The 13,229-nt window shown below is 38.1% G+C and overlaps 1 protein-coding gene across 14 annotated transcripts in view; it reads right to left on the bottom strand.

The window, feature by feature from the left end:
• Positions 1 to 13,229, bottom strand: part of para (paralytic) — an 80,927-nt gene that overhangs the window by 10,860 nt on the left and 56,838 nt on the right. For 7 of the 14 annotated variants that reach the window (XM_043417669.1, XM_043417674.1, XM_043417671.1 and 4 more), the window contains 11 exons: positions 12,805 to 12,939; positions 12,574 to 12,706; positions 12,197 to 12,324; positions 11,818 to 12,071; positions 11,346 to 11,519; positions 7,289 to 7,411; positions 4,109 to 4,231; positions 3,827 to 4,021; positions 3,457 to 3,702; positions 3,074 to 3,344; positions 72 to 376 (listed from right to left, as the gene is read on the bottom strand). In XM_043417669.1, coding sequence (XP_043273604.1) covers positions 72 to 376; positions 3,074 to 3,344; positions 3,457 to 3,702; positions 3,827 to 4,021; positions 4,109 to 4,231; positions 7,289 to 7,411; positions 11,346 to 11,519; positions 11,818 to 12,071; positions 12,197 to 12,324; positions 12,574 to 12,706; positions 12,805 to 12,939 — 2,087 coding nt within the window. Of the gene's footprint in view, positions 1 to 71; positions 377 to 3,073; positions 3,345 to 3,456; positions 3,703 to 3,826; positions 4,232 to 7,288; positions 7,412 to 11,345; positions 11,520 to 11,817; positions 12,072 to 12,196; positions 12,325 to 12,573; positions 12,707 to 12,804; positions 12,940 to 13,229 lie in introns of all 14 variants that reach the window. The other 7 variants (XM_043417665.1, XM_043417666.1, XM_043417667.1 and 4 more) reach the window with 2 other exon arrangements.

The following is a 13,229-nucleotide window of genomic DNA, read 5'->3' as shown; positions in this document are numbered from 1 at the left end:
CACGAAATTATACGTTTTATATTGAATATTATAATTGGACGATTGATGCGAACGAGGCTCGCTCCTGTTACCTGGAACAGCAGTATCATCGACTGTCCAAACGTTTTAAAGTTGTACACGTCGTCGAGACCGCTCTTGTCTTTGACGTGCATGAAGAATGACATTCCGAATATCGCGAATATAAACATCACGAGGAAAAGCAGGAGGCAAATGTTGAATAGAGCTGGCAATGACATCGCGAGAGCGAATAGCAGAGTTCTTATGCCTTTTGCGCCTTTTACGAGACGCAATACTCGTCCGACTTTAGCCACTCTGACCACCCTGAGGAGGGTGGGCGAGACAAAATACTTCTCAATAATGTCGCTCAGTACCAAGCCTAGAGGATAAGGAGAGAATAAAACACGATTAGATTCGTTGTATCCTGAAAATCATTTTCAAGACAAAATAATATATATATATTAATATTCAATTGAATTTGGTGCAGCTATGGGGAAACGTCACAAAATGCAGGCAGATAGAAGGATCTTGCAACAGGGGAAAGGGACTTGCCCCGTTATCTTTTAGGGGCACATGCACATCTATCAAGGGCTTTTGTTAACGGCTCGAAAGATGAGGGGATTTACTATCGTTTCTTGGAACCATGCCTTTTTTTCTTTCTCGATAAATATTTTCTTCCACTCTTTAACATCTTACTTTTGGCAGAAATAAAGAATGCCTATTAATGCCTCGTGTTAACTAAGTGCCTAATCAATGATCCTATCTACGATCAATACGTTCTCTGACTAACTATTATTCTTATTGCTAGATCATTGTCAAATTTATATTTAAAAAAAAATTAAAAAAAAAAAAAAAGAGAGAGAGAGAAAAAAATCATAATCACTGAAACAACAAAATGATCAACATAGCGACTCGTTTAATCGGTGTTGTTGTGAATAAACTAACAAAAATCATAAGACTACGATATAGTTTGTGTGAGTGAGTGTGTGTGTGTGTGTGTGTGTGTGTATAAATACTTTTTCTTGTCACTTGTTTTGTTTTGCCAAGCATATGTATATCGCGAAGACAACGACTGGGAGACAGGCGATTGGTACATTTTCATACAAATCTTTTTTTCACCCTCGAAAAAGAGCCAAACTCGGTTGAAACTCGCGATATAAGATCTATATATCGCGATCGATCTCGCATTTCGAATTGTGTGTGGAAAATAGGACGCGTATAAAATGTACCAACGAAACCCTCCTCTTCACGCTTTTTCTTTAAATCTCAACTAATCCGTCGTCGCTGTAGCAGCCCACTATGCGACAATCTCGTCTCTCCGGTGCACACGCTCTCCGCAATTATCTTTTTTTTTCTCCCAAAACATGTTTTTTTCTGGAAAGAGCAATCGTAACGAGGATAAAAATCGATCGCCCATTGATCTCTGAAAAAATTTGTTGCTCCCTCGAATGTTGAGTTTGGCACAGTTAACTTGGAGCCTCCAGCTAAATGGAATGTTACAGACGAAGCTTCGCGAGATTTCCTTCTCGCGTCGGAGATCAAGTTTTACGAATTCTTTCACGAAATACGGATCGAAATGCTCAGGAGAGAGATAGAGTGTCGCGATAGCTCTTGTTTTTCATTTCTCATGGCTCCATCTAAGATGTGTCAAAAAGAAAAAACTTCTATTGATCTATATTGACTTCAACACGACGAAGAAGAACGTAGAATCCTTGATAAAAACAAAAAGTTTGTGAACGGTGTCTGAAATCGGACTAAAAAGGTTTGAACAAATGTATTGTTTTTCCTCAAATTTGATATACGTGCCAATCGTAGATGCAGTCGAAAAAGATGCATACTTGTTATTGTGGAAGATTCTTACCGGTGAAACGCATACGGGGAGTTATAGTAGGCGCAGAAAGGCTCGAGTATACTTACTATTATAGGTTCAACATCAATTCGTCATATCGCAGTAACAAAGCAGCTTTCCTCAAATTATTTCTTTTAGTTTTATCTCTTTTGTACCGTATCAACGTTGTAGAAAATTTGTCAAAAGTTGAAAATATCAGGGATCTATGATCTCGTTGAAACCAATTGAAAAATTCCAATTTTATATTATATTTTTTCATAAAATAATGCTGCTATTAATCGATTCGATGATAAGTATCGTAAATCGCGAAAACGGCGATCAACCACCACGTAAAATGAGTCCCGAATAAAACAACGGAAACGACGGATACGATACGAGAAATATGGAAAAAAAAAAGAACGAAAAAAGAAGTAAAATATCCGATCGGTTACAGAAAACAGATAACAATGGACGAATTTTGCTGCGTCGTAAAAATCAATATAATAACAAACAGGAAAGAAAAATAATTTCAAGCGAATATCCCGACGTCTGGGGAGCTATCGACCTGCGAGATGACCTATTAATGTTGTCAAGAGCCATCATTTGTATTTGAACAGAGTAGGTTAGGGGCAGAATAGTTGGGTTACGAGATAGGCAGAGTGGGAAAAGGGTAAGAGAGGCACCATCGAAGTATCGAGATCACATCAATGTAAGGCTACATAACGTTATGATGCCAATCAGTCGTTGCGACTCAATTGAAACGCCTCATACACCTGTTCGCTTCTACTTTGTTTTCTGATTATGTATTACATGTTGTGTGTCAAAATCGAGTGTGATTGAACGAAAAATAAAGGAAATATGAGACTGATGAGGAGGAAAGAGGTCGAGAGTGTGTGAAAAAAAATTGAATTCGATCAAAGGGGCATTCGTGTACTAATGCATCAGAGCATAAATAAATAGCAATTCATCGACACCAAAGACTGTAGTAGCATCTACGTTTCTAAAACCGCGTACCATTACTTTGTCATATTATTTGGAGTAGAAATGATGAAAAGGGTGTATCGATGAAACAAGATTTTGAAAATACTCAAAACGAAGAAACAATAATTGTTGAGGTGTACGATAAAGTGTGTTCGTCTGTTTGAGTAGTAGTGGTGTTAAGCAAACAGATTGAATGTCGTTTTCATTGAAAAATTAGACCGGTTTCAGTAGGGTCATACGACTGAAATAATCATTACGTTACATTACCTAATATTGATAATATAACAACAACAAAATCAAAGAGATTCCATGGCTCCTTGAAGTAGTGGTATCGCAGGGCAAAAATCTTCATGAGACACTCGCTGCTGAATATCACAATGAATATCATGTTGAGGTAGTCCAGCACGTTACTGAACGCGTCACTTTGTTGGTAATGGTCCATTGTCATAGTCAACATATTGAATCCGATGAACAACATGATTATCATATCGAACTTTTTGTCCGTCACTATTTCAAACACAATTGCTTGGGGTCTCCACTGAAAAACGAGAACGAGACGAATGTATAATCAGTCAAGTATGCGGCTGAGTACCACTCGCGATTCAACGCTTTTGATAAAAAAATTAAAAAAAAAAAAAAAAAACACTTACCCTTGGCCGGGGAATCGCCTTCAGTGGTTTCTTACTGCCCATTTTTTTCATAGCGTTATAATACTTCTTCTGATCTTCCGTCATGAACATCTCGAGCGAACCGCCAGCTTTTTTCTTTTGCTCATTGAAGTTATCGATGATAACTCCAATAAATAGATTGAGGGTAAAAAACGATCCAAATATGATGAAGAATACAAAGTAGAGATACATATAAATATTCGTTTCGCGTATCGGTTGTTTATTTATCTGTAAAAAGAAGAAGCACCGAAAGTAAGGGACAATAATTGCGATTCCGTGCCACGCGTTCATCGGGCGTTGCAATGGAGAAATCTAAAAACTGCCGCGGGTAGAAAACGGCTTGGCAACTCACGTCTCTCGAATCGATCGCGTCGTTCATAATCTGGATCCAACCTTTGAAAGTAGCAACTTGAAAGAGACACAGATAAGCTTTTCCAACATGATCGAAGTTCATTGGCGAATTTTCCCACGTGTAATTTTCAGCGATGCAGGCATTTCTGTCCGGTATTATTTCGTGGCTCAACGTCGTTTTGTTCATGTCGACGCACTGCAAAGTGTTTATAAGATAAACAACAATAACGAGACTGGAATAAAAATTTTTCGGAATGATAAACGACGACCGTGGCTCACTTACTTTGTAGTATTTTCCAGCAAACAATTGCACTCCCATTATAGCAAATATCAACCAGAATATAAGGCAAACCAGCAAGACGTTGAAGATGGAAGGTATCGCTTGTACCAATGCGTTGACGACCACCTAAACAAGAGATTAACCGTATTATTCGATCGATTACCGCGTCATTATCAACGATTCTTGACTATTATAGAGACGGAGAAAACGAATTCGTTTTGTGTGGTGTGAATTGAACGACTTTTCAAGAATTTTCAAAGTATTAAGGCACCGATTACAAACAGCAGAGCATTTTTCCAATTTTCCACTTTTTCGTCCCTCGAATTCTAAACAGCTTTATGTTTCATTTTGTTTTCCAGTGTTATTCATCATCCCAGACTTATCGACAGGTGGAAATGTATCGTAAATGACAAATTTTGACTGTCTGCTGACAGTTAGTAAATCCCACGACAAATACACAAATCTACACTACAATTTTTTTTCCACGGTTGCTCGAGCAAGCTGTACAACATAAACATTTGAAGTGACTGAAAACATTATTTACTAAAAACACTCTCGAGCCCTCTGAGTAAAAGAAGAAAAGAACAATACTTATTACTGCTCTTCGAATTAACGCTGGAATCCAGTACTATACTGTTCCCGAGATTCTACATTTCTAGTGTGCTTTCCTCAATAATTTCCGGCCTCGTTTTCTCCGTGTACACGAGGGAACCTTGTTTTCCGTCAAGCTGTAGATGAAGCCTCGTATCGAATAAAAACGGTACTGAGCATCGATTGCTTCGTCTCGACAAAAGGACTAGTCGATCTTTCAAACTGTGTCACATGAAAACGATCCTTTTCATCGAACGACTTTAATTTGAGCAAAAAATCGATAAACGATTTGCGCATTCGAGGAAAAAGCTCGTCTTTTCCTGTCGACTTTCCAAAATATTTTCAAGGACTCTGGAACGTTGTCGAGTCCAACGATCGCAGTGTAACAAGGACGCTTCAATGCCGAGTACCAAGACACGTTATTCTTAAGGTTTTCTTCGTCGGTGTCAGTGGCAAACGTAATGTGTGGCTAATGGCGAATAAAACTATGAATGCACGATACTCTAACGATCCTAAGGATCTGATTAATCTACAGCGGCTTTCTCGGTGATGCGTCTGATTCTTATGCGTGTCTTTACTCTTAATAATCATAACAGCTATGATAACGATATTAAGACTAACGATAAAAGCAACGGCACAAACACCAAGATTCGATGGGGAGACAAAGTGACGTATAACACGAGTAACAGTGATGACTATTATCTATCGTCTAGTGTGCGTTACGATCGTTGGTGGTGCCGAGAATGAGGCGTAGTTGAAAAACTCGGTCAACATTTATCATCCACGTATTACACGATTGGCGTCCTTATTTCGGTTCTGTGAAGCAGCAGCAGCAGCAGCAGCAGCAGCAGCATCAGCAGCGCCGGAGGGCACGTCCGCTGCAACGGGCCAGCATCCGATGAGCGCGATTTGCACACTCGCGTGCTCGGTTTACCGACAATTGCAAGGCTAAAGGCTCCCATTAATTTCGTTGGGAGAGGCGATTGTGAGAAAGCGCATCGGAGCAAGCAAGCGTTGATCATGCAATAGGAAGAGACAGGTGAAAGCATTTCTTATTTATCTCTCGGGTATTACGTGATTCAGCGGTTGTGTATAAACATATTCAGTGGACGGCGATCATATTTATTCGTGTACGCAGCGTTGATCGGTTCACGTGAATCGTTGACGTTTCGCCAGGACTTTCGTCCTCTTTTCAGGAATATTCCTGTCCAATTTCAGAAGATCTTTCGGACGGATTTGTCCAAGCGTTCGTCAGGAAGTCAGACTCTGGCGGCTTTACAACAATCCACGTGAGGGTTTAGCATGCAATTTTTTTTTTATCGAACAGTAACGGAATATGAGGCACAGTATTATTCGTTCGGTTGAATAAGTGTCAGGGTATGGGCATGATCGTAACTCTAAACCCAATGTCTCAGCGACCTTACGATTAATCAGCATTTTTTCATCCGATTAAAATCTCAAAATCTTCAACGTATACAACGAAAACAAATGGATCGTCTCATACACTTTCTATCAAATTTTCTTCCTTCGTGTACAGGACGAAACAGAGTGTGGAAAAAAAAGAAAAAAAAACAACATAAAATAGAAGGAAAAAAAAATCTTTTGACCACGTTGCACCAATTTTTGTCTACGTTAAAAAAAGAACTGCGGTACGGAGACGCGCGTATCTCGAGGCCGTTCATTTTTCATTGTTGCTCGACTCCGATATTGGGTGTTTGTCTCTTTGAGTATAAAGAAATGACTGCGCCGAAATATGCATAATTAACGTGCAACAGTTCGATTTGTCACGTATTTTTTTTTCAAAATCTAGTTATTGCTTTGTTTTCTCGCGAGTGAGAGGCTTCCACGAGATTTATAAAATTAAGAGAAATGGGCACTGTTATCATCGCACATGACGCTTCGTGGATAATGATGTACGTACGATGCAATAACACAATGTCGAATAATATTTTCGCAATATAACAATATGCAGTAATAATTCGTGCGTGGCTCCGAATATTCGAGATAAATGTGATCGTAAATAAATGTATATTTCGTGCTGATAAGGCATATGTCAACTAAGAGACGGACTACCACGTCCGTGCGTGTTCGTGTGTGTGTGTGTGTGTGTTAACAGGTAGTTGCAATTTTGTAAAATCTAATATCGATCGTAATTGCGAAAAAGAAAAATATATCGTAACGAGATATAACACTGGCAAAACGCATTCGTCAATCGTTTCATATAATAAATATATACTTTTGATTTCTAACGGAGAGAATGACACTACTGCTATGCAAGAATGAGATAATATACTATGACATCGAGATATAATACGTAATTATAATGCGTGGCACATTGGTTCAACGAGGTAATGTCTAATAAAATAGATGAAAAAATAAATGAGCCGACCGATCGTTCGGTACTTCGAAATTCAAATTTTCATCATTTGAGAAAGAAGAAAATAAAAAAAAAAAAGGAAAAAACGTTGTTGCGCAAGGAAGCCTCGAGGAGGACGAAAAATGATGATACTAATAATAATAATAATGATAGTAACGAAAGAAATATAACTCGTGTCGTATGATAAGGTCAGCTGAGACGGTTGGGCTACATACCCGCATTCCCTGCATTCTAGACATCGCCCTGAGTGGCCTTAGGGCCCTTAGGGTCCTCATTGTTTTGAAGGCTTGAATCCCGCCCGCGCCAGCGAGCGACGCTACGAAGTTAATGAGCGAAACCTGCGAGCGAGAAACGAGAGGGAAATAACAGCAAGAGTTTTCAAAAGGGATAGGGGAAAACAAGTTGGCCAAGAGCTAACCACTTTTCGTCATTGAGATCGTCAAAATAAGAAAAATATCAATGTATGTCGGACGTACAATCGATATCGTACAGGAAGTTCATTTCGCTTTGCGGAATACATTATTTAAATCAAAGATGAATCTCGATCTCTCTCGTGGTTGAATGACCTTGATAACGTTAAGAGTATCCATTATAATTGAGATAATATGCTAGAATTAGAAATATTGATAATTGCGGAGATTTTTCTTGGCGGAGAGGAAAGGGGGGGGGGGGGGAGGGAGGGAGGGAAGATAAGAGCTTGTGAAATAGAAGATGAAAGTTCATTTGCCCGGACCCTCTGGCCTCGGAGCCCATCGACCATCTACTCACTGATTATTACATTCGCAAAGATTTATCTTTTATCATACGAATTATCTATCAATAATTGCATAAGCTTTTACCATTTTCATAAAGATTTTTCTGTACTTGGTCACTGGTACGTTTTTGATGAAATAACGAGCCTCTGACCAACTTGAAAAAAAATCAATTAAAAATGCTAAAGGAGAAGAATAATATAATTATCCATTAATATTAATGAAAATAATCATATTATTATCAACGTCAAGTAATTTCTATAACTTTTTCATTAACTACTGAAGTATGATTATGCTCGCCGCCGCTGTACCCCTGTTTGGGTTCACATACTTTCTGTAAAAGGGAACGTGGGGCAAAGTCGACACCATAAGTAACGACCCTAGGATCCAACGACGATGTCAACGATTATGACGTCAGTTATAGAAGTGCAAAGTCCACAAAAACAGGAATTTCACAGTGTTTTTCATTCGTCATCTCGAATTCATTTTCTCGATAGCGTACGAAGATTCAGCGGAATCGTAATAAGCAAACATTATCCGAAGTTAAAAAATTATTTTCCCCCTCAATTTTGGCAAAGTCCACTTTGCCCCAGAATGACAATTTCGGACAAGTCCGTTTTGTCCCATGTCCCCTTATAATATGCTCAGAATAGTAGCCCCTCGCCCCATTATCGATACTATAGTTCAGCAGCAATATATAGTAGACATAGTAGAGTACGGTGTACAACAACGTATAGCAATAACAATCAGGAGGAAATATACAAGAAATACAAGACGCAGAGATAAGATATTATAAGTATACGTTATATAATATAGTAATGATAGTATAGTAAAGTTTTTTAAACAACAATTAAAATAATTGTAAAAAAAAAAACAACGAGCAATCGGCACCGTCCTGAAACAGATGAAACGTTTTGTTGTTGTTGTTGTTGTTGTGGTTGTTGTTGTTGAACGAGGTGTTCGCTGCATTATGAAGCCTGTGCGAATTCAAATTTTCAATCTCCAGTTTAAAGCGTTGCTTTGTTCAATCATATTTAATTTAACTAATCAACGTAATTTGTAGGAAGATATGAAAACTTCTGTGTACGTAATAATCATGTTTTTAATCTTTTTTTTTTTTTTAGTTCAAGTTTTTGTTGCGATTATTGGTATCGTTTGAACGATAAACGCGATAAGCTACAAATTTGGCGGAAGAAATGCAACATTGATGGAAAATACGAGGGCGATATGCAAGAGAATGGAGTAAGCGACATCGTCGGCAATTTAGATTTATTTGTTTTTCTCCGTTTTCTATTATTTTCAAAGCTCGCCCGCTTGCTGCGTAGTGATGCAAAAAAAATCGATATTTATTTATTCTTCGACTGGAGGATCAGTTTCAGCAAACTTCCAGCTCGATAAATAACAACCTTTGACCCTTTTTTCTGGTGTGAGCTAAACTTTGGTATGTTGAAACTTCGATTTTTTCGTTGAAAACAAGACTCTTTTCACAAATAGATTCATCGACCGCTCAAGCGACAGGATTATAGAAGAAAATTCCCTTGTTGAAAATCGGAATTTTCATACAAGGAAGTAATATGAACGAGTGACTGGACCAAGGTCCAAAAAAAATCTCGATTTATCAACGAAAGATGTAAATTTACGGTGAGAAAAAATAATTTTCTGAAAATCTCCCCTGCGTTATTCTCATCTCACGTGACTTGAGCAGACTGTCAAATTGTAGGAGAATTACTGACTAAATATCGATTTCATTTGTATTCATATATTATTAGTTCTGAACGTGTAGAAAAATTATCTCGTTTAAGTAGAGAATAATAAACACATACACACAAGGAAGTATTTTACATTACATAGAAAGCGTACGTTCTTTGCAACAACGATCAATGTTTACCAAACTTTGTACTTTAGGATATATGTATGCATGCGTGGGTCTGTGTATATATATAAATAAATATTTATACACACACGTCAGACGCACGCACATGGATACGAGAGTAGACACGGCAGTAGCTATTACACAACCAATTTTCATTATTCTTTACTCTTTTTTTAGTGTCCCGAACACCAAAATTATACGCCATTCACCTTTCGGGCACACACCAATATAATACGACATGTGTTTTCTCACAAGCACACCACAGTATGCCACACCGATTATTATCTTAGCTGCAAATATTTTTCTTTCTCTTTGCTCCAATGTAATATTCACCGTTGCGTTAGCAATTTTTTATTCTTTAAAATTCTTACGCACGTCCGAATCAACGTAGAAAGCCAAAGCTCCACATTTTCTTCCAGCTGCAATGACGAACGTTTCTATTGTCAAACTATTCCAACAGTGATAAAAAGTACAAAAATGCCTGATCGAACAACGATCGGATGTCAATTTTTTGTTACAATTCTTCCACATGTTTTTTTTTCTCTCTAGCCAGTAGTAGAGGAATCGATATAAATATTTTTTAAAAGGCAGCCGCGAGAAGTGATCGATCACAGTGAACAATTGACAAGAGAAAAATCGTTCGTCGATTAGATTTTCTTTGAATCTCCAAATTTCTCGTTTTTTAAGTCCGTCCGCTTTGAATAATTCGATTTGATACATTTATGGGATAATAACAATGATGATGGTGATGATGATGATGATAAATTGAGGATGACGAAAACCCAGCGATTATTCGACCGATGACTTACTCTCATGCCCTCCCACCGTGATACAGCTCGTAAGGGCCTCAAAGCCCTCAGAGTTCTCATCGAACGGAAAGCCGGAATGTCCGCGGCACCGGCCCAGATCGCCCCCAAGTTGATCAGCGATAGCTATCGTCATTAACTCAAATTATAGTTGTAATAAAAAAATGTACATCCGTTGTAAACTTGTGTAGTCATGAATATCAGCAGAAGAACGTAGCTTTTTACTTTCAAACATTCTCTTTTCTTTTCTGTCTACCTTCCAAATCGAGTTTCAAAACAAAGATCGTGAATAAATTCCACTGGAAGCTTCTGTGCCCCGGTCGTACAGCTATCGTACAGGTCGTATCATCAAGGTCGACGCGATTCGTCGTAAATATTGAAAGAGAGGTGTAGTAAGAAAGATGGACGTAGAGTGAGAGAGAAAGAGAGGGAGATAGAGAGGATAATAAGAATAAAATGATAAAATAGATGACTGAAAATAATCTGGTCAAATTCGAAGACTTGCTGAAAGTTTAATAGCTCAGAAATAAATAAATAAAAATTCCAGAGTTATGTAAATAGTATTGAAATTGTAGAATTTTTAAAAGATATTTGTATCACAAGTTTTCCATTTTCAAACATACTTTTAAAGTTGTTGAATCAGTGACGAATATGAACAAAAAAAGTTGAATTAATGCAGTATTTCATGTAACCGATTCAACTTTTCACTGCATCGGAGAAAAAATAAGAATTTCGTAGAGGATCATTCGAATGAAATTATTGAGGTTTTTTTCGTTCGCATAATCGCTCTTGATTCACTCGAGTTGACAGTTATTTTAACTCTTTTTACTATTTATCTTACCATGACGATGATAAAGTCGAGCCAACACCAGGCATTCGTAAAGTATTTCGCAAATCCAAGGGCCAGCCACTTTATTAACATCTCGAGAAAGAAGATGACTGTGAAGATTCGATCCATGTAGTACAATATGTCTTGGAGTATAGGCCTCTGTTGGAGATGAACGTCCTCGAGGGCCTGTAAACAGACAAAAACCATTGGTGTTTCCAAGATTTTTTATGAATAGGTAAGCCTTTGACAATTGGACAAATATTGACCGAAGACACCTGCATCGACTCAGGCCATATTTGACTGGGAGAGTGAAAAAAGTACACTTGTTCTTTCCACGACCCACTACGAGAAACCTAATCACGTTTTTTTCGTATTGATCTCTGGCTCATTCGATTGGGCACGATTGATAAAATCAGAACAAACGAAGAGTAAATTCCTTTACTTTGTATAAATTTGAGGAATAATATTGTGCAGCAAAACTCACGAGTGCCATACTGCTGAGCAAGATCATAGTGATAACAGCTGTCTCGAAGTACTTGTTCTCGATAAGTTGAAAAGTCTTTAGTCTGAGATTGGCCCAGCCTTGCCAGAAGGGAGCATTGTCGTCGCCGGCCAAGAACGGAAACTTTTTGTAGCAATTGTCGGGGCAACAATCCGCCGGATATTCGTCATCGATTATTTCACCATCGACCGGCCTCTCGTGGCCGATCTCATCGTCTTGAATGTCATTTTCCAAATCTGCAACCAATGCGCGAAAAATACGAATCGTTTGAACCTAAACACCGCCATCGAGCATTGCGGTTTCAAATTATTCAACATTTTTATCTACGTTTAATAATAATCTATCGCGGTGGTGTACGCACCATCTTGATCGTCGAGATCCTCTTTGCTCGCATCTTTTTTCTCTTCTCCATCATCCAACGAGTCCATGCTCCCTTTGTGGCTCTCATCTTTGAAAGGACGATTCTTGTGGCTGCCATACGATTTGTTGCTGTTTCACAGAAAAAAAAAAACAAGAATATAAGTATGAAAATATAAGCTAGAAACTTAATCCCCCCCCAGTCTTTGTAGGACCGACACCGTGTAGAAAGTTTGGAAATTCCTTTTTACAGTGTTTCTCAGAAAACTTGAAGAAGTACTTGACAACAAGTCTCTCAATGCTAAATGAATATCGTTCACACTAGTGAACAAAAAAACAAGTAAATAGAATAGACGAAGAGTGTATACGTTGGAGACGAACCTTATAGTATCCTCGTCATGATGATTTATGTAATCGCGATCGAGTCCATAATCCCGATGGTTAATGGAATTACCAATGGCCTTGGTGTTATTTATGCTAAGCCTCTCTCTCGTCAACTTGTTTCTCAGATCTCCTTCGTTAAAATATGACAAAAGAAGGACATACAGCCGATGATAATTGTGTCAAAAAAGAAGGTTGTGAAAAAAAAAAATTGATTGTTATGATGATTACCATGAATGGTAAATTCCATGCCATCACCGATAGCGACTTCCAACTGATTGTTGAATTCTTTGGCGCTCTTTTTGTCCCTGTATCCATCCAATTCGGCATCCGCCAGATCTCGGTCCCCGTCCCGGTCTAATCCATCTGCGCATTTACACATTATCTCTAATCCATTCGACCTACCAAATATCTCTCGTTGTATCTTTCCCTTCGACATATTTATTAAAGAGGCTTCGTCAAAAAACGATTGATACGCTCATAACGGGACTAGAAGACAAAAATAAAATCAAATTAAAAAAATATAAATAATAAAAATCACCTTGATTAAAGTACACTTTGAAAGAAACCGTGAATCAACGTTGCGAATACTTGGCCAATTATTATCAATATGCGTGGATTCTATTCATTTCCAAAAAATACATTCACATTTTATT

The sequence above is a fragment of the Venturia canescens genome, chromosome 4 (genome assembly GCF_019457755.1).
Source record: "Venturia canescens isolate UGA chromosome 4, ASM1945775v1, whole genome shotgun sequence".
Lineage (NCBI taxonomy): Eukaryota > Metazoa > Arthropoda > Insecta > Hymenoptera > Ichneumonidae > Venturia > Venturia canescens.
The sequence above is the reverse complement of the archived record's forward strand: the minus strand, read 5'-3'. Positions and strand labels throughout refer to the sequence as shown.